Source organism: Oreochromis niloticus, linkage group LG16 (assembly GCF_001858045.2).
Source record: "Oreochromis niloticus isolate F11D_XX linkage group LG16, O_niloticus_UMD_NMBU, whole genome shotgun sequence".
In the NCBI taxonomy this organism is placed as follows: Eukaryota; Metazoa; Chordata; class Actinopteri; order Cichliformes; family Cichlidae; genus Oreochromis; species Oreochromis niloticus.
Genome location: NC_031987.2, coordinates 32,929,378 through 32,957,363, shown reverse-complemented (window position 1 = coordinate 32,957,363; position 27,986 = coordinate 32,929,378). Strand labels below are relative to the sequence as shown.

At 40.1% G+C, this 27,986-nt stretch overlaps 1 protein-coding gene across 8 annotated transcripts; it reads right to left on the bottom strand.

The window, feature by feature from the left end:
- On the bottom strand, positions 1 to 27,982 carry LOC100703476 (integrin beta-2). Of its 8 annotated transcripts, XM_025903827.1 has the most exons (17): positions 18,508 to 18,522; positions 18,094 to 18,170; positions 15,986 to 16,040; positions 15,700 to 15,797; positions 13,776 to 13,974; positions 13,333 to 13,503; positions 12,632 to 12,873; positions 11,897 to 12,055; positions 11,562 to 11,657; positions 11,383 to 11,472; positions 11,131 to 11,265; positions 6,416 to 6,612; positions 3,567 to 3,799; positions 2,463 to 2,682; positions 2,119 to 2,330; positions 1,501 to 1,667; positions 1 to 549 (listed from the first exon to the last, which is right to left on the bottom strand). In XM_025903827.1, the coding sequence occupies exons 3-17, from the start codon at positions 16,032 to 16,034 to the stop codon at positions 481 to 483; spliced, it is 2,337 nt and encodes a 778-aa protein (XP_025759612.1). In that variant the 5' UTR covers positions 16,035 to 16,040; positions 18,094 to 18,170; positions 18,508 to 18,522; the 3' UTR covers positions 1 to 480. The 8 variants fall into 8 exon arrangements, with proteins under 8 accessions (XP_025759612.1, XP_019208698.1, XP_019208701.1 ...); XM_019353153.2 differs by lacking the exons at positions 18,094 to 18,170; positions 18,508 to 18,522 and adding an exon at positions 27,931 to 27,982 and having other exon boundaries at positions 15,986 to 16,037; XM_019353156.1 differs by lacking the exons at positions 18,094 to 18,170; positions 18,508 to 18,522 and adding an exon at positions 27,931 to 27,952.
- Between the last annotated feature and the right edge of the window lie 4 nt (positions 27,983 to 27,986).

Sequence of the window (27,986 nt, the reverse complement as noted above, 5' to 3'; positions counted from 1 at the left end):
TCAAACCAAAGTCAAAATCTCGTTTATTATTACCAATTATCAACATCATTATTATGTGAAATATCATAGTTTTAATACCAAAACTGCACATATTTATTGTTTAGATTGCAGCAAAACAGAACAAGCATCACTGCCTTGGGTGTTTTATCAGTTTTCTGATAATTCAGTGGAGAAAACTTGTATATCTATTTATTGATCGATAGAGCGATAGATACACTTATAGATACACAGATATATAGATATACATACAAAATGGAATAAATTTCAAATAAATCATTTCTGAAAAAACAAGCAAAAGTGCATAATTGTTGGACTATGATACAATCAAACAGAATTCATCAATAAGAAAGCAAAGAATCTATATTAATAGCAGTAAATGCAGCCATTAGCAAATATGTGCATATTCTTAACCTGTGAGCATTAGACAGAGTCAGACATAACTTGGATAACTGTCTGTTGTATGTACTGCAACAAGAGCCCTCAGTCTCCACCAGTGAATGTAGGATTGGCCACAGTGGTGGTGGCGGTCTGGAACAGTGGATTGTCAGCCTGTAACAAAGAGAGCCGAGTAATGAGAAAGAGATACTTCAGTCTTTATCTTATTTATCTTTTTTATTCATCATGACTTGAAGTTTCAAAGTAAGTTAAAGTAAGCTTAAATCATACGATGAAGCAAATTATAATACGATACACAGGTAGATCCCAATATGCTGGACATGTGCTCGTCTGCTAATGTCAGTCACTTTTAACTTTACAGATTTTCAAACACTGTTAGTCTCAAAGACGTGACTGCTACTGTGGATCAGTGAGTCACAGCTACATTCATTGTACTGCTGCCAGAGCAAGCACAATCCTTTTCAATGTTTAAACTAATAAAGCCTAGAGACTGGTTGGTAACCACTTGGGAAAAACGAGTACTCTGCAAATACTCGTGAACTACTGACCAAACAGTAGTGAAAATGAAATAGTGCATTGCAACCAGAAAAAGACAATGTTTGCTTTCACAGTAAAAGCTTTGCCTGACCACTAACCCTAACCCTCAGAAGGCAAACTTTTATTTTGATGACAAACATTGTCTGTTTACACTTCACGTCACACTAAATCAAGTTTCGCTACTGTGCTGAGCGTAAATGGCAAGTGTTGTCAGACAGCCTGCTTGTTTCATGCAGACTGTTTGCATAATTGTTTGTTTCTTGCTTGAATTTGCTTGCAGTGCTCCCATTACTCGTTATGGACAGGAGCTTACGGTCTGGGATTTTTAATCCATGTAATAGTCAATCTGGCAGGTATTAAGTGTTTTTTGTAAGGACAGTTTAGTTTTACTTGACTGAAATGTTTTATCTGAATTACATGAATCAAGAACACAAAAATAGTAACTGTGACAAGAGAGTTAGATTAACATGAAACCAACACAACAACACAGTCACTGTCCAAAGAGACCAATCTGAAATGTGTGACAGCTATTTCTGTTTGCACAAATAACTCAGAATGATGTCTCACCTCTGCCCATTTGGACTTCTTCTTTTCATTCTCAAACTTCTTGAACTCTTTCAGGTCTTTCATGTAGAGGAGTAATTTAATGAGCATCAGCAGCAGAATGCCGATGAGGGCCACAGCTGCGATGGAGCCTCCGATGATAGCTATGAAATTGGGCGGTGGTGGACACTCTGCAGAGTTACAAATTAGACAAGTCTGAACACTGAGCTGTAAATGAATGAAATGTAGAAAATGGTAACACAGACATTATATGATGAGGATCAGATTTGACTGGTGATCAAGTTTGATGATTCATAGAAATAACTGTTCCAATAAGTGCCTGGATGGGTTTCAAGATGGCCACTGAGTGGCAAGTTGTGCTTCTATCAGGGCTTTGAATCTATGTCTGCTGACTCTTCTTAGTCAGGCTAGCACAGGTAGCTCTATGAAGCAGGTTGGGCTCAGAGTTGATTTAAAAGCTGCTGGATAAACAGACATTACATTTTCTGGCCTGCAAGGTCCTAATGTCCCCCAGTGAGCACATCTCAGCCCTGTGCTGATCCTCAGTGTGTGCAGTGTGACAGCACAGTTATTACTGCAATGAATCAGTGAAACTGTTAATAAATTAAGACAACATCCTACCTCTTTGCTTCCGAATTTCAGCCTCGTAGTTATCCTCTCCGACCAACTGAACCAGCTTAAATGTCATCCAGCATCCCTCGCTGTCTTTCTGCTTACACTCCTTGGATGTAAAGGTGAACTTTTCCACTATTTTAGAAGAAATGGTCTTACAAGCCTCACTGCAGTTTTTTTTAAAGGGACCTGACTCAAAGCCGAGGCATTCAATGCAGTTCCTGAAAACACAATTACATGTATTAGTTCAAAATTCAAAGTCAAAGGATTTGTTTTTGTTTTTTTGCTTAACTACACAAAATAGTGAACACCATGTTTAGAGGAAAAGCTCAGTGGAATTAAGAAATCCTTACACTTTGGTCTGGCACGGGTCAGTGCAGCCAGGGCATTCCAGGCAGTGAGGACGCTGGTATCCTCCTCTACATTCACACTGATTGCACTTGCAGGACCCTCTGCCGTTGCAAACACTGTTGTTTATGGTACGGCAGGCCTCGTCAGAGGTCTTGCACTGACAGGCAGAGCCTTCAAAGCCAGGATTACAGTCACATTTTCCACACTTGCATTTACCTTTTCCTGCAAATAGTAAGAACAAAATAATTTTTTGCAGCAGAGGCTCTGTGCCACATGACAACCAAGAACATAAAGAACATCACCAGCAAGAGACAAAGCCTCTCCTGATGCCTGTGGGTTCACCGCATAAAGCACAACCTGACAGCAAACCCACACACACGTTCCACAGCACCGTCTGATTACTTTTGAACCCAAAAACTTTGGGCAAAGTTGTAAACCTATTCAAATTACCACAGAGGCACAGCACTTTTAAGGTAACAGCTATTATTTTGTTCCAAACCAAACGAGCTAAAAGTAGAACTCAGTTTATTTGTATGGATTTTAGGAGCATAGTGGAATAATCACAGTGGAATAATTACAGTGGAATAAGAGATGGTTGGTAAAGTTAAGATGATGTTCAAATTAAAGACCTGTAATGGAGTGAGTGTGAGCCTGTCCACACATTTAGAAAGGTGTGAGGCCATTGTCAAACACTTTTTCCATCATAGCAGCAGGATGGTGCTGCCCAGATTTAATTTCACCACTTGGCCGGGGCCTTTCTCTGTGTCTGTCTGGGTTCTCTCCGGTTACTTCCTCCCACAGTTCAAAGACATGCAGTGGAGTTAGGTTAATTGTTCATGTTAAATTGCCCTTAGGTGTGAATGTGAGTGTGAATGGTTGTCTGTCTCCATGTGTTAGCCCTGTGACAGATTGGCGACCTGTCCAGGGTGTAACCTGTGATAGGCTCCAGCCCCCCTGTGACCCTAACAGGAATAAGTGGAAGAGGATGGATGGCTGGATGTTTCCATCATAAAAATGTTTTCACAAGAAAACAAAGTAACTTATTTTACTTCTTTATCTAGTTTTCACAGAATTAGACCTTTTCAGGAGAATGACTGCAAACTTACCTCCACATTGTTGGTTCTGAAACTTCTCACAGTGGTCATCGTCACATTCACAGTAGGGTCCATAGTATTGGCTTCCACTATCTGTGTTGTGGCACTCGCACCGGCCACACACACAGTCTCCTCGACCCTCACACTCAGTGCCATTATCCTTCTGACAGGATGCTCTCAGGGTGTGCTCGTCTTTGTCCCCAATTTTGCAGTTACAGAACTGACCAACGTGACCTTTGTTGCACCTAAATAAAGAAAAAATTAGAAAAATACATCAAAAATTTGAACATTAATAAATAACAGAAAATAAAATTTGCCACAAAATATTTGTTCACTTCCAAAAATTAATACTGATGAATTGTTATTAGCCACGAGGGCAGTGAAGACAGGCAGACGATGAAGAGAAGCGAGTTCCTGTGTCTAACACTTCTTCCTCTTATTTCTGGTCGCACTCTTCTGTGCTGGACCAAATATGGCGGCACAAACAGCCACAAATAGCCAGGTGAGGCTAAGGTCCAGTGTTACTAAAGGCTGATGGGTGTTTGTGACCAGAGAATTTGTGTAAGACACTTTGGAACATAAAGTCCAAATGGAGTAGAGCTCTGCTGTGTGTCAGTGTGTGAAAACTGTAGCAGGAGTAAGAAGCATTAACTTATAACCTTAAACAGCCTGTTGGGGACTGACTCTGTCTCAGTGTGTCAAATATTTACTTTTGGTCAACAGAGCTTAACAGCTGTAGTACTCTATTTAAGTTTTATGATGATAGATAGTGTGTTTACGGATGGCACTATCATTGCAGGTAGAGGCTGACAACTGTATCAAGCAATGACAGAAGCAAAATTCATAGAGAGAGAAAAATGAAACTATTAGACAAATTTAGGAAACAAAGTAAAATATGAAAATGTTGATTTTTACATGTACAAATACAATAACAGAGTGTTTGACCACACCATCACTAATATCAACTTACAGTAATTATCAAATAATAAAGCCTTTTTCACTCATTCTTTATCCTAATGTGACTGCGTCTTTGATGATGAGTCAGGTGAGTCTGCAAACAAATTTATCTGATAATAGTAGTGTTTGAATATTCATCCGGGTGTAACGGCAGTCTGGCGAGGAAGGAGCGGCTAGCAGGTCCAGCGGGCATGTGGTGTGGAGGTTAGCCGGACAACTTGGAGGCCAGTCAGTTAAATAGACCTTTATTTGTTGTTGGCAACATAAGACCACACAAGCCAGGTCTCCACAGCTCTACTCAGTCCATACATACATGTGTGGGGACAGGCAGGCGTTGGCACCAGACCGTTACAATGGTAAGGTCTCTCTCTGAACAGATTGCTCGGCTGCAATGGCTGCCACTGCACTCACACACACTAGGAGACTCCCACAACTACTACAGTAGTAGGGCAACCCCCCCTAGTGGTGCTATAACACAATAAGGGTTGTTACAAGGGTTCTCTTCCTCTAAACCTCAACACCTCAAAAACATGGATGTTTTCATAAGACCTGACTTCCTGTCCCTCACACTGCTGAACATTTACACAGATAAGCCTAGAACTAAGTCAGAAGTGTTTATCCATATGCTTGTCAGTGTAAAGCAGCTCATTGTGGATGATGCAACTTCCAATGAGTTATTAGTTGCATGATTCTTCTTGTGGCGACTGTGAAACTGTGTTTTATTCCATGTCCATCAACCTGGTCATCTCTCCTACACAGTCCAGCTTCTTCTTCTTTATAACTCTGTCTGTGCATTTTCTCTTAGAAACATTGCTGTAAAGAATTCTCTTGTAATGGTCACACACAAACTGACCTTTTCTCTTTGGAGTTTCTCTTTTTAACTTAATCCGCCAAGTAAGTTTTTATCCCTCAGCTGTAAAGGCTAATTCGGTATCGTCTTCACCCCAGTGTGGATACCGAAGTCTGTGAATGCGATAACTTGAGAACAAGGCGACAAAGGACTTTCTAATTGATACCATAGGTGCATCGACTGAAACTCTCAAATAACTTTGAATACCACTGACCATGACCTCAAGGTCAGAGGTCAAGTTTTCTAAAAATCTTCTGAATGAGATAGCTTGAGAAAAAAAGCAGTGTAGGATTTTGAAATTAATAACATTGGTGCTTTATCAATAGGAAAGCTACAAAACCTGTGACAATTTAGCTAAAAGTTTCAAATCTATGTACTTCCTCTTTTCCAAAGCTCTCCAGTGGGCCAGATTAGAGTCTTCGGTCCTTATGTTTGACACCCCTCTTGTAGGCTCTTTAACTTACAATATAAAGTGTGTTGAAGCCACTGTTGTTGGGATTTGGTGCTATATGAATAAAACTCATTTGAATATTGTGAACTGAAAGGGACATTGACCCCTACAGCTCTTCTTGGCTATCTTTAGAAAATGTGGCTTGTGATGGGGGAAGGCAGCCAATCACACGTCTTTTCAGACCAGGACAGAGAAGTACAAAGAGCAACAAAGTCAATCTTGTGTGAAGACAAAGGACTGCCTTGACCTGTATTTATGATATCTGACATGAGTTGACTGATCACAGATGCTGGTGACAGAGAAGAAGCAAAGCTCTAATCCCAGGCTGTGTTTGAATTATCCACTTGAAGGCTGCCAATCTCTACTTCAGATAGATGCAGTGATTTACTGAACTAAAGAAAGGAGCATTACTTACAGTGTAAAGCAGCTCTGGTTGTTGGCATTAACAGAAAAATAAATGTGACCATTCTTATATGTTTAAACAAATGACTGATGCTGGTACTTTTCTGTCAAACAGAGCAGGCTGCAAACAGCTTGGACGACATTTAAGTGGATTCAATAACATTTTCAGTCGATACCAAAACACTGAGAATCAGAGCTTACCTACAAATACCACAGCTGATGCTTCCACTGTTATTGCAGTGTGGATGGGGGTCACCAATGGGTCCAGCAGTGTCACATTGGCACTTACATGTGGTATTTATGGTCACTGTCAGCGTGTCTTTAATGCCCCGTGGACTGATGGTAAAGAACTTGTTCTCCATACACAAGTCTGCGGTCACCGTAATTTCAAAAATAACCTGGAATGGGAATTCAGGCTTTGTGAGTCACAAGTGCATATAGTATAACAATACACTAAATGGGTCAAAACAAGAGATTCACTTTGTATAACAGTCTACAGTGGTCCCTTGCTATAACGTGGTTCACCTTTCGCGGCCTTGCTGTTTCGCAGATTTTTTTGTGTGCAATTTTGCATGCAGTGTTTTTGTTTGTTTGTTTTTTTTAAACAGCGCATTGTGTTCTGCGTCCTGATTGGCTGTAGACTATTGTCAATCGATTTCGTGCCGCGTCTCCTGTACATTACAGAATGCGTTCAGCTTGTCAAATTTACATAAATCTGCGATTGCTAGCAGTGTGACTCTGAGGTGCTGCACTGTATGTTTGTAAGTTTTCTCCCCAACAAACACAACGTCGTTGAAACGTCGTCACCTGCGGGAGCCTTTGGTTTCATGGTATAATACTGGACTTATTTTTCTACAAGGTTTGAACTTTGTGTTTAAACAGGAGAGAAAAGTGTGAAAATGTTGATGCCTGTCTGAGAAAAGTGTATAAAGTGTGTAGTGAGGAGTTTTACAGCCTTAAAGCATCTATAATAATTGCAAAAAAATAAAGTTTGCTACTTCACGGATTTCACCTATCGTGGGTTATTTTTAGACTGTAACTCCCGCCATAAAGTGAGGGACCGCTGTACTGGACATATTGCTCTGTTGTTCAAAACTCACAACAACAATTTTCTTAAATAAGAAACATGTCACCTTAGACTGCACCTGCATTTTCAATTATCTGAACCTGAAGTCGGGTGTCTACTACAGCAGCTCACTAATATTTATCTAATTTAATATTATTTATATAATACAGGGCTCTAGAGTGCGACTAATTTGGTCACAGATGCGACAGAGCGGACTGACGCATCAGAATCAGCTTTGTTTTTCTCAGCTTTCTCACCCCACGGCCCGAACACGGACACGCCGTCGGAGCTCAGCGATTCTGATGCGTCGGGTCCGCGCTGTGTTTCCGTCTTTTTTGCGCTGATTCTGAGCTGCAGGTTTTGTCTCTCCAACCAAAATTCACCGAGCCAGCAGCAAAAAAAGCAGCAAACTGCGCTTCACATTTGATCAATTCAATTCAATTCAATTTTATTTATATAGCGCCAAATCACAACAAAAGTCGCCTCAAGGCGCTTTATATTGTACAGTAGATCGCACAATAATAAATACAGAGAAAAACCCAACAATCATATGATCAATGTCGTCATGAATTCCCTCTGACTTTTGCTGTTTTGCTTCCACCACGATAAAAATCACACTTCATGCACAGCTCTCTCTCTCTCTCTCTCTCTCTCTCTCTGTACTTCAAGAACAGTTTCCCGTCTCAAATCTCTGTTTTCTGCATTATTTATTCGCTTATTACCCACCAGTCTACCATTGTTTACAGCGCTGTCGGCCGCTGTCTTTTTCTTTTCTTTTTTCACTTAAATGACCTCGGACAAGAAAGCCTAATTTCTGCTGTTCAATACTGAAGAAACTTAAACTTCTTAAAATTATGCAAAATTGCAGAATATTGCAGAATATTTTTAAGGTTATCTGCTATAAAACGCCAGACCAGGAAAATCTCCTTCATGTTTTTCTGTGTTTTATTCTCAGTTACTTTGACACAAAGGCATCTGCTGTGATGTTCACAATTCTGATGAAGTCTCATGTGTATCAGTACTGATAAATGATCAGAATTATAATATTTCTGACTGTCTGAGGCTAAATTGAATCGAATCAGGACTTTGAGAACTGGAATCGAATGGATTATAGAAATCAGTGATGATACCCAGCCCTAGTGAGCAGCCTAGGCCTGACAGAGTGGATGTAGCTGTGGGTAATAAGAAAAGATGAAAAGAACTATTGATAACTTTTGTGTTAAGTTAAGGACTGATCCGTCTGAAATTCATAGCCTGCTCTGACACGGTGCCATCAATCTTTGAACGCTGAAAAAACAGCAGTGTATCCAGAAAACACATTATATGCTGCAATAAATGCCCAAGTGTCCCCTCTCCCCACTGCCTTTCAGCAGCAGGCAGCAGCAAACAGGTCGTCAGAGGAGCCAAGATGATGATTAAGTTTAACATTTTCTACAATATTGCCAAAGAGTGCCAAAGCACTATAAGTACAAGATTGTTAGTTAATCATTTAGAAATGAATATTGTCTGTATGAACTTCCCCCCCCCAAAGAAAGTGCACATGTAAAACTGCGGTGTTAAGCGATGGGGTTGAAAAATTTGAGTGCAACCGTGGCAAAAAGTTAGTCTAGAGCCGTGTAATATATCAATGATACCCAAAGAGCTGTGTATACATTTTGAAACATTATTGGCTCTCAGCATTTGGCTGTTCTGCCCACGTGGTCTAAAGCTTGCAGGTACATGCACTAGTTTGGTTTTCAATTTGATTTAAACTGTCTTGTTAAGAGTCAGCCCACCCATATCATGGTACTCAGTATTAGAATGATACTGGTCTGGACCACTTTAATAAAGAGTGACTACCTAAGTTACTCTTCATGAGTGTTATGGTGTAGATGGATACCACCTCAGCATAATGGTTTTTATTACACCAGGCAATTGAAATTGACAATTGGGTCTGAATTTAATTGTTTATCAAGAATAAATCACAAAAATGACTTTTGTGTAGTGACCAAAACAATACTGCACAAAGTGGCTGAGACAAAGTTCTTCCACAGCATGGCTGGGTTTGTCCTGAGAGTTTAGGCTGAGGAGTCAGTTTGGTTGGTTTTATTTTACGGTAAACAGTTATTTCGAAGGTCAAGTCAAGTCAAGTGATTTTATTGTCATTTCAACCATGTGCAGTGGTGGAGTACACAGTACTGTACTGTGTGCCTTAAAGACCATGTTGCTATATATAGCAGAAATCAACACAGGACGACATAAAGTGCAAGTGTGCAAAAAAAAAAAAAGTGCAACACCAGACAGAACAGAATGATACTGACCCAACACTGCAATAAAAACGTGTAACAATGACAGTAGGCTGTGCAAAAAGACTAAGCATTTTGCAAAAAAAGGACATCTGAAGAGGATGTCTTCAGCCCACTTCACTTTTAAAGTACTCTCCCAACTAGGTGGGATCCTCAGCAATGGTCAAAGATTCTGAGTTACAAAATAGGTGCCACCAAGACTTGGACCATCCATCCAGATGAATCATCCAATGTTCACTGACATGTGGGTGACATGTGACTATGAAAAGACAAAGTTCTTCCACAGCATGGCTGGGTTTGTCCTTAGAGTTTAGGCTGAGGAGTCAGCTTGGTTGGTTTTATTTTACAGTAAACAGCTATTTCGAAGGTCAAGTCAAGTCAAGTGGCTTTGTCATTTCAACCATGTGCAGTGGTGGGGTACACAGTACTGTACTGTGTGCCTCCAAGACCATGTTGCTATATATGGCAGTCAATCAACAGGATGACATAAAGTGCAAGTGTGCAAAAATTGCAAGAAAAAAAAAAAACAACAACAAAAAACAGTGCAACACCAGACAGAACAGAATGATACTGATCCAACAGTGCAATAGAAAAGTGCAACAATGACAGTAGGTTGTGCAAAAAGTGAGCATTTTGCAATAAAGGGCATCTGACAAGGATGTCTTCAGCCCACCCACCTCACATTTAAAGTACTCTCCTAACTAGGTGAAAACTGTGGGATCCTGGACTTGGTGAAAAGGTTAAAAATTCCATATCATATCCTTTCAGATCTCCTCAGCAATTTTGGAGGGTCAAAGTATCATTACTGCTAAAGGAGGCCGAGGAGTAACTAAACATCTGACACAATGAGCAGAAAAGTGCAGGACGGACAGGTGAAGAGGCCATGCTGCTGGCGAGTCTGCTACGAGCTAAGCTAGCAAAGCAGTAAAGACACGGTGAGTGAAAACTTTGGCTATAAATTATGGTAAATTGACTGATTCTTATATAGCGCTTTTCTACTCTCCCGGAGTACTCAAAGCGCTCTATACAACATGCCACATTCACCCATTCACACCCACTCATACAAGCACTTCTAAACTCAAGTGCAAACTAAACTACATTCACACACATTCATACTCCAATGAACGCATCGGAGGGCAACTTGGGGTTAGTATCTTGCCCAAGGATGTTTGGCATACAGACTGGGGAAGCCAAGGATCAAACCACCAACCTTCCGATCAGTAGCTGATCTGCTCTACCACCTGAGCCACAGCCACCCCAAATTAGTGGACGAGTACACAGAGAGTGTGCTTTGAAATAAAAAGTTATCTAAAAAATTTTAATTAAATTGTTATGCAGATGAGCTACTCAAACACACCACTGTGTGTTGGAATAGGAAGAGGAAGTGATACTCTACCGCAGAGAGGGCAGTGTTACCAAGTGACAGCGCCACCCAAAGGATCGAGAATCAAAGATTCTGAGCTACAAAATAGGTGCCACCAAGACTTGGACCACCCATCCAGATCAATCAATGTTCACTGACATGTTGGTGACATGTGACTATGAAAAGTTTAAAGAACACTGACCTCGTCTCCCACGCGCACTTGGTCACAAACCCCCTGATTCTCGCTTTTTTCTCCATGGCTGCATATCGGCCTGTAGACGACTCTCACGTTTTCAGGGAGACTGTCATGAGTTATGGTCACTTTAGAGGATAATGCCTGTCATGAATTTGAAAAGATGGTAAATGGTCTGGTACGGTAAAGATAATGAGAGAGAGAAAAAAACACCTCCAAATCATTAGAAATATTCCACTAATCACAAAATGTGCCACTTACATTGTAGGCTTTTTCAATCAACTCAACAACATTCTTGGAGTCTGATGACAGAACTCCTACTTCTGATTTTGGAATCATCTTAGAGAGTTCCTTGGAAAGACATGAAATGTAAAATCAGTCACAGTCAGACTATTTTTGCCCCACAAACAGGTAGAAAGTGAAAGGTACATCTTATTTACCTTGTACACAGACTCAACATTTTGTGTCACTGCAAATATCGTCTGAATCCTGTTTTTTTCCAGCTGCGTAGCTAGCTGTCCAACAGAGGGGTAGTCCTGGAGATGTTTGGAGAGTGGAGAAGAGACGGAAAAGAAGAAGTGCTATGTATGTGTGTGTGCTTTAGTGTATATATAGATTTAAGTATGGATTTTATATCATTGATCTCTGTGCAGTCGGATTTTTTTTTGTCCTTATTCAAAAAAAATTAAAAGAGAAAGAAAAACATTGAATGCTTATAAATCTGATCCATGTTCTTCTTAGAAGCTGAACAAAACTCACATGACTCCATACATACCATCTCAGTGCTCTTGACATAAAGATTGTTTTCCATGTGACACTGTTCATCATTGGGTTCCAGTATACCGGCCAGCTTTCCGTCCCCAGCCATATGGAATCCAGCATCAGTGGTAAGCACAATCAGCCGAGTGCTGTTGCTGTTCCAACCAATTTTGTCCTGAACAACATATCAGGGAACATTAAGACCCAGTCAAATCCTGTCAAAATCAACTTTGGCTTAAAAAAAGCTGTATTTACTTTTTCTACCCTGAGAAAAATACATCTAGATCTAATTTGTCTAAAAGATTTAGTTATGAACATAACTGCTGTGTGAGCCATGTTTGGCTGGATGGAACTCCATTGTTTCATCCTGTTTCCAGTCTGTTAGCTTTGGCTTTTCAGAACATGTGACAAGTCATAGATGAGTAGATCCCTACAAGTTTGGCCATATGAGCTGTGAGCATTGACTGTGATGAAGTTTAACCACAGCATGTGTGTATATGTGTTTGTGTGTCCGCTGCACTGTGGTGCTTGTCTCTGTGGTGAGCAGGTTAGACTCAGATCATGCAGAGAATTATATGTAATGTATACGTATGTACGACTGACCGAGAAAGCTTGTAATTACGACTTTATGGAAAAGCGACCATCATTTACATTTAGAACAGAGGCCGACCTGTTCAGATGCCACTGGATCAATGGTAAGGGATGTGTGACCTAAAGGATGGCACTGTATGGTCTTCAGCAGAGGTCTTACCTCACATACAGCAGCCTGCATCATGGCATCCAGACTCCCCTCTGGAGAGTCCAGATTCCCAGAGATAAACTGCTTTTTCACTTCAGCTTCGAAGTCATTCTTATTTGGTGTCAAGCTAAGAACGTGTCTGTAGCCAAAGGCAGCTTGACACTGCTGGTCGTTCTCATCACACGGCTTCAGCAGTTTTTCCTTGTTGGTGTTCGTGTAAGGAAGGACTGTTTTATCAACAAAGGCACCAAACCCTGGAATTACAGAAATAGTAAGGTTTATAAAACATACTAAAAAGCAACATTATAGGACAGAAATATATTTTGTGTTAACGCTTTGCTGACAATGGACTTCAAATTCATTTCTGATTTAGTTTCCATTCATATGAAAAGTGACTGGGAGAGCACAAACCTCTGTAGGACAACCTCCTCCCTAATGAATGAACACCACTGTGTCGTTAATTAAAACCTCTCTGTAGCCATATTTAGCTACTGAAAAGCAGGAGGTACATGTTCAAATCACCCAACATCCACTTCGTCTTTAAACACCAGCAGAAGAGCCCTACACTCCACAGCTGATGCACTATTACAGCAGTTTTAAAGACACTGAATGACACTGAAATGTTCATTCGTTGCTCTTTGGCTGGAGTTCCTGTTCACAGCTAGTGAAATCTGTGTATACCAAGTTAGGAGGTTATGATGTAATCGTTTTACCTATTCTAGCATGGTTTGTGATTTTTCTCAGTGCAGCAAAAAGATCTGTTCCTAGTACTTTGACATTTGCCAGGTCATCTTTCATGGAGTAGGACAGATCCATCAGGTAGTAGAGATCCACTGGATGGCCCTCAGCTGCCTTAAAAGAAACATTGAATGAAACTGGAAGTCCTGCAAACACAGTTAAAAAAAGGAAATGAATAAAGGCAAAACCAAAGCTCCTCCCACACACATACAATAGAACAATATATGAACAGTAAATAGTACATACAGTACACAGCATACATAGGCACCAATAATATATACATACACATAATTCAGATTGTTGTGATAGAGTGAGTTCATGCAATTTTTATAAGCACTTTCTGCTTGGAGTGAATCTGTGAGAAGCAAAGCCTGACATTCCCTTAATACTGTACGCAACATTAACCGATTCCACTGACCAGGTCGCAGGTCAAGGTCAATCTTCTGAGGCCTCATTTGGACAACTTGCCCATTTTCAGATGCAGACAGAGGATCATCCTTGGCAATGTTTAGTTTGTTTAAAGGGGAGATGATTTCATTCTCTTTGCAGCCTCTCCTGATCAAGTTAGCTCTGGTGTTACAGCGCACTGCATCCTGTTCTCCTGCTTTGGTGAAATTCTGCATGAAGGGAAGGAGAAAAAAAAAAGAAAATTCTTCTTCATAATAAATCTTGAAACACATCACTTATCTGTGTCTGTGTGCCAACGTTTAAAAAGAAGTTTGTCAATAATCCTCAAGTCAAAAGAAACACATTTTCCAGGGGATTACACTCAATACTATGACTGTAATGTACAGTACGAGCTCCATCAGGACAATAACACAGTCACATTACAATCACCACTCAGTGTCTTTATTTGATGAGCTATTTATTTATTTCCTTTGCTTGCTTGTTGCAATAACTGCATTCTTTTATCAGCAGCCTAAAATTTTTCTCGAATAAAAAAGGTAACGTACAACACATTTCTCATAATTGATTTACATTTATTTCATTATTGTTATTTCCTGCACTTAAATGATTACATTCTACTATTTCTGTGTTACAAAAACACAAACGTTTGCCTGATCTGTATTGTCACATAATAACCATTTAGTGATAAAAATGCATAATATTCATAGTTGACCTCTGAGTTTAGTTCCACACAGCTTATAGCATGAAACTGAAAAAGCATTGTTAACATTTCTAAGATCTGTTATATATATTTATCACTGCTTTCAATTGTCTGTATCACAATAAATCATGGAACTGTGCTCATCTCCTCTTTCATAAAGCCAGATCCAGTGTATCATAAAGGAAGCCCTGAAGCACCATTCCTTTGTAATATGAGAACTGGACAAAGTCTTGTTATGGGTACAGCCAGTTAGTAAAATGTGATCTTTGATGCAGTCTTGGTAAAGTACGATAACTGTAAGATTTTTTTTTAAAAAATGGGATATGCCATTTTTCCAAAAGTTTTCATGAGGTTTACATTACCACTGCTGGGAAGGGTTAAGGAAAACCTCTAGCACATGGAAAACCTGGGCGCTATCTGCCATGTGGGTGGGGGGCATGGTGGTTGTGTCTAACAAAGACAACAAAAAGCTAGGTTTGTGTGAGGATCTATCTGATTTGAAAGAGTATGTGCGCTGTAAACCGTGCATACCAGCAGAACAAAAGTGTTGTGTGAACTTGATGCCAACATGGGGTTCTGGTAGATTCCACCACTTAAGTACCCAAATTCCATTACACACTTTACACCATCTGAAAGCCTGAAGAGGGGCTGGAAAACTGTGGTGTGTTACATTGCTGATCTGCTGGTGTAGCGGCAGGACCAGGAAGAGCATGACACTGGACTTAAAATTAGTGGAATTAGTGATTACACAGTGTAGTCTGAATTTGATGCATTCCATCTCTGGTGCAGAAATATACAATAACTAACAGTCACCCAAGTAACAAAACGTGCCATCACAGCAAGAGTAACAGGAAGCAGACCTAATCGACTGGCAGTGGCTCAGCCTTACACCAAGTTCTGGATTTGAACCTACGATCACCTGAGAAGCAAAATCAAACTTGGCTGTAGGAAGTGTGAAGCAGCATGTGGTGTTGGACAGAATGGAAACCACATCAACTAATTAGATAACTCGAGGGTCTGTTGTGTGGATTGAAACTGAACTCAGCTGCAACTGAGATGAAACACATTTGTGTGTATTTCTACACATGTATTTAATGGTATAACAGGTAATTACTGACATGCTACCACAGGCTCAGCAGTGGATTAGACGACAGCTTTTCATTGTAGATAAAACGCTGACGTTAGCACTGAAACAGAGACAGTATTTAGATTTTACATAAACGTTCTTTCTCACCAGTGCTTGGCACCATGCACAGTATGGCCCAGATTTTATACAGTCATCACAGGAGTTGATCAGTGACTTTGAGCAAACTTCCTCTTGTTGGCACAGCCCTGGAAAGAAACCCCCAAAAGTGTATCATGTATATCACGTTTACAGAGTCATTGACAACCTCACAATCATAAAACACTCAAACGTACATTTTACACATGCAGTCATTTTATTAAACATTACATTAAGGGAAAAAGTAAAGGTTTATAAATTTGGGACTAAATAATGTAATGTAGTATTTATGCTTTACCATGTCTGCCCATCAGCAGGAGAATAAGTAATGGCATACACCAATCCATGTTCTGCTGGAAAAAGACAGTCAGCTGATTTAAAATTGCAGAATTTTCATAAAGGACAAAGACACAGGACAACTACAAAACTAAAAAGATCCTATAAAATACTTTCTCATTAATTTGCTCACGTACCAAATATCTCTTATTATTTCCAAAAAGGTGCTCTTATACTTTGTAAACTCTGTAATATATTGTATTACTTAATTGGTTCTTGGACCAACTGTAACCCACATAATTTCTTTAGGGATTATTAAAGTATTCTGATTCTGATAAATAAACCTTAATTGCTGATGAACTTTTCCTTTGTCCTACAAGCATCTGAACAGAAGAGCTCTGACTGCTACAAGCAGCACAGACAACAGCACCACCTTCAGGTCTGTAGCTGCAGTACATCTTGGCAAGCTGCTGCAAGGATGTGCTCATGTGTACAGTTTGACAACATTGATTTAAAATGGCGTATCGAGACAGAGAAACAATACAAAACACATACACAAATATTCAGCTAACCATTGATGTAACTGCTGTAACAAGAAGAAACATTTGATAAGTGTCCTTACAGCAGCATTAACTCACAGACTACATTAAAGACCATGCTGACATGTGTAACACACCCAACTTTCAGAGCTAACAAATATAATACCCAGTGCAAAGGTTTCCTGTACTCAACCACAAACCACCCAGTTTTGCAAAATGTGTCAGTATTCCACGCCATAAAAGGTAAAGGGAAGAGTGAAGTGTTAGTTCATCAGTGCATTTCCGCTTTCTGAAAAAGTGCTCATGAGAAAGAAGGAAGCATTTCTCTCGTATGTGTCAATGTGTCTATAAATGACTGACTCCACCAGCCTAAAAATACCTTATCAAATGAGACAAATGAGACCGAGGTGGCATGTAAGATGTTATTTTTTCTAAACCCTTATAGAGCATCATTTTATTCTGACACAACAGTTTAAGATTCAGTTAATTCCAGTGATAGATGCGGCATCATCCAGCCCTAGCTCTACTGTGTGGTAATTAAACACTTGACTGAAAGTGTATGCACCATGCGCATGCACAGATAGCAGGAAAAACTCATATTACATTAGATTATACAATAAGCAGAAGAAACTTGATCATGAGCATACATTAAAATGCACTTCCGTGAACAGAACTTTATTGCTCACCCTGTGTTAACCGCTATTTATCTTTATTGGAGAAGATTCTTCTCTAACTCTGCAGGTGACTGATGAGACAGATTTTAAGGCACTGATACTGATATTAACTACTATTAATCTGTAATTTAACATGTATTAAGAATGTGTTTTAACTTTCTTTCTTCCTGTGTTGTCACTGTTGTTGTGTTTAACGAGCTGGAGAAAAGTTCCAACCTGTTAACAACAAACGTATACATGATTCTGTTTAGTATTAATGTTAAATGTAATCAATTCAATATAGTCACTTCTTGGCTCAGGAGATACGGTGATCACAACATTCCTATGTTACAGTCAAAGATGCCACAGTGGAATTAGTTGTTACTTGTTGCAGCAAATGTAGCTTCATGTGTCTTCATTTAAATGACACTCAGATATGTGGAGGCTACGACTTAACTGCTGCTCTTCCTGTGTGCATGTATCTATCATCAGGCACAAGAAATAATCAGACAGCTCCTTTGTGAAGCTGACATATGATGCAGAAAACAGGAGGGGGTGATAATACACCTTTGTCTTAACTCCACTTAATACAACACTGACACAGAAACCCGGTTAAAAAAATTTTGCAACCCTTTCTCAGAAAAATGTCAGGCAGTCAACTTCCCCCCCGAAAAAACAGAAGCTTCTCTTCCGCACGCTGCTTATTATAACTTTAAGTGTCACAAAGCAGTGGTGTGGCTGCATTACATTAGTCTGGTTCTCTAAGGTGTTGTCTCAGTTTTTCACTGATGATATAAACTGTAAAGTTCATTTTGTTCTTCTACAATAAACTTGCTTTTTTAATGTAAGAAGAGACGATAGAAAAAATGTGACATGACTCATTAGAGGTAAAAATCTATTTTCGAACAGAAACAATTTCTTGAAAAAGGGCAACTTACCAGAAGCAGGAAGATTCAGCTCTGATAGGTGGCTGACAATTACACTGAACACTATGTGGATGGCGAAACTCCGCCCTCTTGACAGGAAATGTGAAGCAACCAGTGTTAAAGAGAACACGATGGGCAGGGCGAAATATCACAATTTGATGTTAAATATAGATGCTGCTACAGCAGATGTGACACACATATGAGTACACAAAGAGTACTAATATTGTGTGGGTGTATACATATAAAACAGAAAAACAGAAAATACATCTAGAATGTATGAAAAAATGATTCAAATGAAAGGAGTATATTAACTGTACACAAAAGTACTCCAGGCACTGTTTTCCCTGGAAATCTGAAAAAGTATAACAGCAGCTGATAGTTGTTGGGTTGTGTTACTTGTTAAAGCAAGTCTTGTTGTTGTTTTACCTTTAGTTAGACATTTCATGGTAGAATGCCTGCTAACTCAGCATTTCAGGGCTGTTCGGTTGTTGATTTTAACCACATCTAAATAGAAAGAACATCACCATCCATTATGTCACCTGTCCCAACAGGAAAACACAGCACTGGACCTGCTGTTAATGCATTCACTGCCACTACACCTGATGTCTAAAATAAAAACAGTGTCTCATTACATACGTTCATAGAGGTAACTCCTCTGAGGAAGAGCCTGCTCTATTCAACTTAATATATAATTGCACCAAATCAAACAACAATCACTTGAAGGTAAATTATATTTTAAGGTAGAGACTCTACAAGAATACACAGAAAACCCCAACAATTAAACATTTCCTATGAGCCAGCACTTGGTGACAGTGAGAAGGAAAAAACTCCCTTTTAACAGGAAGAAACCTCCGTCAGAGCCTCGCTCAGGGAGGGGCGGGGCCATCTGCCATGACCAGTAGTGATGTGTCATGAGCAGAAGCATCGGCGCTGTAGTGAATCAGAAGAGCCAACTCCCATCCAGTGAGAGCCGGGTCCCCACTTTTAATGAGATTTGTTGTGTTGCCACAGTATTTAACTGTCTCCCACATACATCACACACAGCAATTTCTATGCTGAAATCGTGGTCTAATATTTTGTGCCTTGGGTTTCTCATTGGCTCACACTCTTGTGGAGCCGCAGCACGGACATAAATGAGAGACGGAAGGCAATTTTAGTTCCTATTAACAAGGAATTGCCGACTATCCCGCTAATTGCAGAGTTTACTTTTGTCTGTATGTCATATTTACGATTAAAAATCAAAAAATTAGAAATTAAAAAAGTGTAATCAAATTAGATATTGATTTTTTTCATATGGGAATTGATCCTGCAACGCTGGTAGTGAAAGTATAGATATTTCAGGATCACTCGTCACATCACTACCCCTCAGTCAGTGAGTGAGACGGTAGACAGCGGAGAGGGGGAGGGCGCGAGTGTGTCGCAGAAACACATAAATATGACCGACACCCGTAAACGAAGCAGCATCTGACTGCAGTTTAAAAAAAGAAGCAGATACTAACTAAGAGGAGAAACTGCAGCAGCCCATCCAAGCTGAGGCATTTTCTGAATGTCAGCCTGCACTGAGGACAGACTGTCTGGATACTGAGTTTGGTTTGGTTTCTGTTCTGTGGATTTTGTTTGCAGTATTTTGTTTTTTGTGTTAAATTAAAATTAAAAGTTTGACTAAAAAATTAAACAAAAGTAAGTAGTCCTGCTTTTGTAACAGAACAAATAGACAAAATTAGGCAATTATAAGGCTTCTCATAAAAACACTCATGGAAAGGGGTTTATCAGCACACAAAGCATTCACATTTGCCAAGTAAAGCTAAAATATGAGGCTACAGGTGATAATAAATTAAGAGCCATTTGGGAACCAAAAGAACCAGCTCTTCTTTGGGAGCCGTGCCACAACAGCCAGCTCTCTGAAAAGAGCCAAACTTCCCATCACTAATGACCAGATGGGAGTGAAGGTAGTAAGACATCTGTGATAGCTGACTAATCCAGCCTGTCATCAAGATGGACCACTAGAAAGCTCCAATCAGATTCCTATATTACCCTTCCTGGCCCAACATTGTTCACTACTATCCCAGAGATGGAGTTGCCTAATTTGGTAAATGGTAAATGGACTGATTCTTATATATCGCTTTTCTACTCTCCTGTACTCAAAGCACTCTAAACAACATGCCACATTCACCCAATCACACCCATTCACACAAGCACTTGTTTCTATACTTAGGGCTTCCTAACTACATTCAGACACATTCATACTCCAATGGAAGCATCAGAGAGCAACTCGGGTTTAGTATCTTGCCCAAGGATACTTGACATGTAGACTAGAGGAGTCAGGGATTGAACCGCTAACCTTTCCAATCAGCCACCTGAGCTACAGCCACCCCAATTTGCAGTCAAGGCTGTGGGGAGTAGGGGTACAGCGGCTTTTCTGTTTCGTTTTTTTAATTCTGTTTTTTTTTTTTTTGGTAATAACCAGAGAACAACTGAAGAGGATCGGCTCAAGGCCAACACAGGGACACAACTGTTGGCTTCATCCTAGTGTCATTCTCCAACTGGTGATTAAAAGCATCAGAGGCGCAACAGAGACACTCACACACACACACACGTGATGAATGTCCTCACAGACACTGAACACTGAACATCAGTGCTGGAGTTTTAGAACCTGCACCCAGATGATGGGAACACTGTGGCTTATTGTGAGCTGACACCAAGCAGTTTAACATTATAACTAAGCAATAATTTCACAGTTCTGCCTGTGTTGGAAAAGGGTTCTTGATGCTCTGTGTAAAATTTGGCTTTGTGGCTGAGTGAACTATTCCTGTTTGGATGGGCTCTGGTCAGTTGTGTGCAGATTACTGTGGTCTATGTTTTGACTGCTGTGTCTTAGTGTCGTACTTGGAAGAATGGTATACTGTTCAAATGGTTTCAAAATGAATCTGTTACCTGTGTGTGTCTGTGTGCACCTGACACGTGCACCCTGTGAGGTTTAATTATTGTCACATCTGTGTTAAAATATCATGTGTGAGCCTGAATATTGTTCTGGGCTGTGGGGACCAGGCCAGCTCAGTTGGGGCTGTTTTTTCTTGTCTTCTGTGTGCAGCGAGGTCTGGTAGTTGCAAGACTGACATACTTTGCAGAGTGATATTACACATAACAATTGGAATACAACTAAATACATTTTATACCTTACAATGTAATGTTTTAGGTGAGGAGTTGATCTTATTGGTAAGGAAGGGTTTACTAATATTGAGAAAGCAGTTTAGTTCTTGCTGGTACAAAAATATCCCTGCAGAAATTAATGGACAGTATTTTGCAGTTTCGACTCAGCCCTCATTTCTTTATATGTTTCTTCCAAGAAGCCAAGTTTGTTATATGTATATTTTAAAGTGGTCTCTGGTTCTCCAGGCTCTCTGAAGGTCTTTGGACAGCAGCTGCTTTTTCACTCCTCTTCAGGTCAGTTCTTGTACCTGACCATTTTATATTGATTGTTTGTTCAGCTACTTAAGACTGACCTATGGTTCACTGACCTGACTCATTTAAGAATAAAACAAGACATTTAGCTCAGGGACAACTAACCAAATAACCTATTTTATCGTATCTTTAATTGTATCTTTAAGCACTTTGTTACTAAAAGACTGTCACAAAAACATGTTACCAAACTGCTGATCTTATGAAAAATGCCAATGAATATTCAGTTAATAAAAAGTTTTTTTAATAATAATAAGTTGATTCCCCACAGTTTTCATATCTTGGCATGGAGTGCAGTGTTTCCTTACAAACATTTTAGGAATCAGTATGACAGTAACACCAAACACACTGCCAGTGCAGTAAAAACAGTGGAACCCTCTGAGTGTTCCACTGTTTGTGTTCCAAAGCCTGAACCTAATGACTAAAGCAGTGTAGGATCATCTTGACATAGACCAGTGCAAAAAGCAGACATCATCCAAAGAAGAGCAGGGCAGGGCTTGAAGAACTATTCCTGAAGACTACCCATAACACAAGAAAGCTTTGCTAAGAGAGTTCTGGCTGTGCTGAAGAATAAAGGTGATCATACCAAATATCGACTTTTAGGCTTGTTAGAACTTGTTTGTGTGCTAACAAAGCAAAAGAGATTTGTTTTTAATAATACAAACCTTTACTTACAACCATTTTTTTCTCCCAGTATAGCCCTGCTTGTTGGTGATGTCATGAGCATAAATATTTAAGTTGTGTATTTTCTGTTTAGTAAAAGTGAATAACAATTCACAAGTTAACCTATCTTTAATATATGCTATGTTGATGAACACACTGGCAATGAGCAATACCAACCTAAAACAACAACTCGGAACGAGAAGCTAACTGTAGCGAAGGTGAGAAACGAAAACCAACAAAGAATCCATGAGTTACTGCGCATGATCTACACATAGAAGCCAACTACAAAGGGTGCATGTCAAGTCAGAAATGTACGTGGTTCCAAAAAATCCAGCTTGACTGGCTCACATTTAAAGCTCTCAACAGTTCATCAGGCCCAAGAGGTCCAACAGCAGTGCTAATTAAAGACTGTCATTGCTTTAAAAATGCTAATGCACAGGTGTTTGAGAAAGGTATTGGTAAACTTTGGTAAACAGAAAGGCAAAAATTGAACTAGATAGTGATGCAACACTGAGATTTCAAAAAGTGCGCCTGGTGCCATATGGACTGTGTGTAAAAAACGATGCCAAAAACAGATGTGTTCCCTCAAAGGTAGACTGGAGTGACTAGGCTAAACCTACTGTTCTAGTGATCAAGGAAGGAAAAACTGTAGGTGTGCATATATGTAGAGATTTCTAAGTGAGCATTAATCTGGTGCTGCACAATGTGCAGCACCCCCTGCACGAACTGAGGACATCTTCTCGTCTATAGCTGGTGGAAAGACGTTTTCAAAGATTGACTCGTCACAGGCCTACCTCCAAATGGAGGTGGATGCAAGCAGGAAGTTCCTAACTATCAACACACCTAAGGGACAGTACCGATACAATCATCTTTGGTTTGGCGTTGGCTCAGCTCCAGACGTTTGGGAAAGAGTGACAGCGCTTTAGAATATACCACAAATGCAAAGCTACCTTGATATAATACAACGGTGACAGATAAAGATGATGAAGATCACCTGCAAAACCTAAGCAAGCTCCTCACCAGGCTTGATAAGTAAGGCCTACGGGTGAAGAAAGAGAAATGTTTTTCAAAAATAAAATCTCATATTGTGGATTTGTCACTGACAAACAGGGCCTACACAAATCCCAAGAGAAGACTGAAGCAGTGCTGAAAGCTCCTAAATCAGAAAATGTGTCTGGTAAACTGTTACCACAAGTCCCACAAGAAGAACTTTCTCCTGAAACTCTGTTCATGTAACATGTTAAGCATCAGCAATGCTGTTTATGATCAGACACCTGAGCACTCATATTGACCTCCTTCAATCAAATCTACAAAGGGAAGTGCCGATTCAGAATAAATAATTTAGCACACCTTCAAGCAAGACACCAAGGAGTTTTGATATAGGACAGCAAGTGTTAGTATGTGATTATCGAGAAACGAGCGGACATCTAGACAGATAGTCACTAGAAGTGGACACTGGAGAGCATACATGGAGACGTCATGCTGATCAAATATTGAATGTTCAACCTGATCAGCCGACATCCAACAATCGAGACACAGTTTGTTCACAAGGCATTTCTTGTTGGTGATCTGCGCGTGGAAACTTCAGTTATACTTTTGTTTATTATCTGTTTAGTCACAGTGATTAATGATTCACGAGTTAACCTACATCTGCATCTTTGATATATGCTACACTGATGCAAAGACACAACAACAGTGAGATTCCACCACCAAACTCCCAGCATGCACCAGAGTGAGAGAGAGAGTGACAGAGAGAGAAGATGATGACAAAGAAACAAACAATGTAATAAAGTATCATCTTAAAAGTCGAAATTAGTCCAAACACAAGTGGGGTGCCAGTACAAAAAAGAGAGAGAGAGAGGGAGAGAGAGAGAGAGAGAGCCTTTTTATTGAGGTTTTACAGACACATGACCACTAACATCACGTTAACTTGTATGTCATTATTGTCATATATGATAGCCACAGTGATGAACCTGAGTGTGCAGCTGGCAGAGGAAATAAACGGCTTCTTTGCCCACTTAGAAACACCACAACAGCAGCACTCATCTGCTCCAGCCCTGCTCCCATCCTCATCCTCACCTGGGTGCTGCACCACTCCACTCACTGTAACAGAGCACGATGTCAGGCACGTGTTCCTGGCAGTGAACCCCAGGGAGGCTGCTGGTCCAGACAGAGTACCTGGCAAGGTGAGGAGAGTATGTGCCACAGTATGGCACGGCAGCTGCACTAAGGCAGACAGAGCGAGACTGTAGTGTAGTCAAGGCAGCATAAAAGATCATCGGCTGCCCTCTCCCCTCCCTGATGGACATCTATTCCTTCCGCTGCCTCAATAGAGCAACAAACAATATTAAGGACAGCTCCCACCCTGATTTTAACCTGTTCAACCTGCTTCCCGCGGGGAAGTGCTAGAGGTGCATCAGCACAAAGACCCACAGAGTCAAGAACAGTTTCTTCCCAAAAGCCATAACCACCCTGACTCACACATGCACTGAAGACACAGCTTCACCCCCATTCTAAGGATTTCCCTCTATAAACCACCACTGTGCAATAACCTAAACTGTATATACATTTATTTACATATTTATGTCCTTTTCTTTTTTTTACCAGATTGTATATTTGCAAATTTTTTATACTTTTTCTGTAAATACTGTTCATATGTATATAATGAAATAAGCTTATGCTTCTTCCTGCTCCTTTTAGAACATGAAAGCTTTTTGTAGTTGTTGTTTTTTGTTTTCCTTTTGTTTTGCTTTGCTTGTTTGTCTCTATTTATTTCTCCGTTGTTGTACTTTTTTTTTTTTAACATGTTCAAAATAAAGATTCAATTCCAATCAGTCCCCGAAAGAATTTGATTCCCCTGCATCGGGAACACTCGCTGCGCAGGGAGCGCGGTTTGATTACAACTAATTAAACGTGGAAGTCGTGATGTTTCACTTTAGTGAAAAATGAGTGTCGTTACATTACGTTCAGTTTGTGGGTTAAAACAGAAAGTGATATATTTATTCTCACGTGTTATCGGACAGCAAACCAACGACATTTTTCCTGACAATTATCCTGTAAGTTTACTGAATAAAGAGATAATACCTCCAACATTTCAGGGGTAGTCATTCATTATAAGTCATTCTCGCCTCTGTCAGTGCGCCCCAGGGCGGCTGTGGCTACAATGTAGCTTACCATCACCAGTGTGTGAATGGGTGGATGACTGGTTGTGTAAAGCGCTTTGGGGTCCTTAGGGACTAATAAAGCGCTATACAAATACAGGCCATTTACCATTTTTACAGGCCATAAGAACTGTTTGTGAACTAAAAATCAAGGATGACGGATACTATTTGTCCGTGATTTGGAAAGCCCAGTGCATGCTCCCCACGAGGGGAAACAAATTCTCTCGGGGATAACTACCTTGAGGTTGACACGACACCTGGACGGTAGCGTTCCAGAGTAACGAGCGACGGTCAAACACGTGTGGTACACTTGCTTTTCATGAGCTGCTACCGACAAACCAGGAAATAACAGCTGAATATTTCATCTGTGACACTTATGACGTTAATGCAAACTCACTCCGTCAGTCCTATGTGCTGAGCAGTGCAGCATCAACAGCAATGAATTCGAAGGAAAAATGCGGACGGAGTCAAAATTATCCGTAAGTTTCTTTGGAGACCTTCAAACACCGATACACAGTCCATCCTCTTTCAAGGCTCACTTGGTCAGTGGCGTGATGACGTAGCTCACGTACCTTCACGGCGAAACTGTGCCCCCTTGTGGTAACAACTAAAATACTGCGTTTCAGTTAAACAACAATAACAACACAATTCACAACTTGAGTACACAAATTGAATATCTCAGCATTTTTGTTCTTGACCAATAAAATAGTAAAAACTGTCTCGACCTTACCTGGCGATATTCTCATGCACGAGGCGACCGCCAAAACGCCAAACGAATAAACGTCACCACACCGATTCAGTTCACCAGACGGCAAGAGTCAACGATCTGCAAAATCTTGTATTTGTTTTTACTCCCCCGCATTTTGTTGCTCCGATTTCAGCGTTCACAACTAAAGCGTGCAGTTTACTTTGTGTGCACTCAAACGGAGTCAACTACTGCCACCTGTCGCCAAGTGTCATAGACTACAACCACACACACATCTGTCACCACGTTTTTATTCCCGTTTCATGGACAATACATCTGTAACTTTGTGCGTTTTTCGTTGTTGCGTCATGCAAATAAGCCTTTAAACTAAGTGAAATTGTATTGTGTATTTATTTTTGGTAATAAATACCAAATTATAGCTATACACAAAGTTCTAGAGATCACCACTCCTATTCACAGATGAAACAGTCAGTGTTTATTTCCTGGTTTGTCGGTAGCAACTCCTGAAAATCAAGTCCACCGCATTTCTGTTTAACCGTCACCAGTTAATCGGCGACACCAGTTAATCTCGAACACCGGACACGCTGAAGCTCTCACAAAAAAAGAAAAAGAATAACTATTAAACGATGAGAAAACTTTGTGTTGTAGTACTGCTACAAAGAATAAGTAGTTAGTTTGAATCTGAAACGAAACGAAAACCGGAAGTGTACGCCTTGAATTGGGTTTCCTGAGTTGTTGTTGTTGTTGTTGTTGTTTTTCTTTTACTGGGACTCCGGGGTTTGAGATGGTTAAAATAGTGCCTGAATATTTTGGAGGTGGCGTCAATCAGTGTTCAGTATTTCCGTTTGCTTACATCCTGTTTGTTGGTTTGAAGTGTTGAGGACAAATAGCAAACTGGGTCTGGATTCACTTACTCTAATGTGGTCATCAGGATAAATGGTCACATGAAGTTGGTCATCAACTCTGTATCTTAACTCAGGGTTTTCCCTGCACTTTAATATGAAAGGGGTGGTGTTGGCAGAATCTGACCAGTCTAAAACGGGCATTTCATGGGTCAGCTACACCAGAGATATTATCTAATGGTCTTAGATCTAAATCTTTATAATAATCTACAGCCAGGTCATCTACTGATCGGAAGGTTGGCGGTTCGATTCCTGGCTTCCTCTAGTCTGCATGCCAAATATCCTCGGGCAAGATACTAACCTTAAATTCCTCTCCGATGCATCCATCGGAGTATGAATGTTGGTGTGAATGTTAGTTAGAAAGCACTAAGAAAAATGTGCTGGTGCGAATGGGAGTGAATGGGTGAATGCAGAAGTTGTATAGTTATGCCATTTACAGAGCGGGAACATAACCTGCTCTGGAGCAGCAAGGAGTGAACCACCCACATAGTACAGAAAACCCAGGGTTAACCCTGAAGTATTAGTGTATCTCCCACTATTGTTATTATTATTATTATTATTATTATTATTATTATTATGATAAACTTGTTTCTGTCTTACTTCACTATATTGTGCAGTTGTTAATATTTAGATGGTTATTCCTTGATTTTGATATTAAATGATTTTACAATAATGTTAGTGTACTATAGCATTAATAGATCATGGTATAACAGACGCCTGCACTGTTCTTGCTGTCCTCATATCAGATTTGTAGGTAGACTAAAGGACTTTTCTATAAGAAACAGCAGGCTAGGTGGAGCAAATATAGTTTTTTAAACTATTCTTTTTATTGGAACTTTATTGAAGTAGACAAGTTATTCAGATCTACAGCCCCTTTCCAATAGCCGGTTGGTAAAAGTCAAAGCCTCTGGATGAGACTCTGACAGCACAAAAACAAGAATGTTGCGTTAGCACTCACCCTGCCTCAGCTCCACTTTTCCTCTTTCTGCTCTCAACACTAAATGGAGGCTGAAA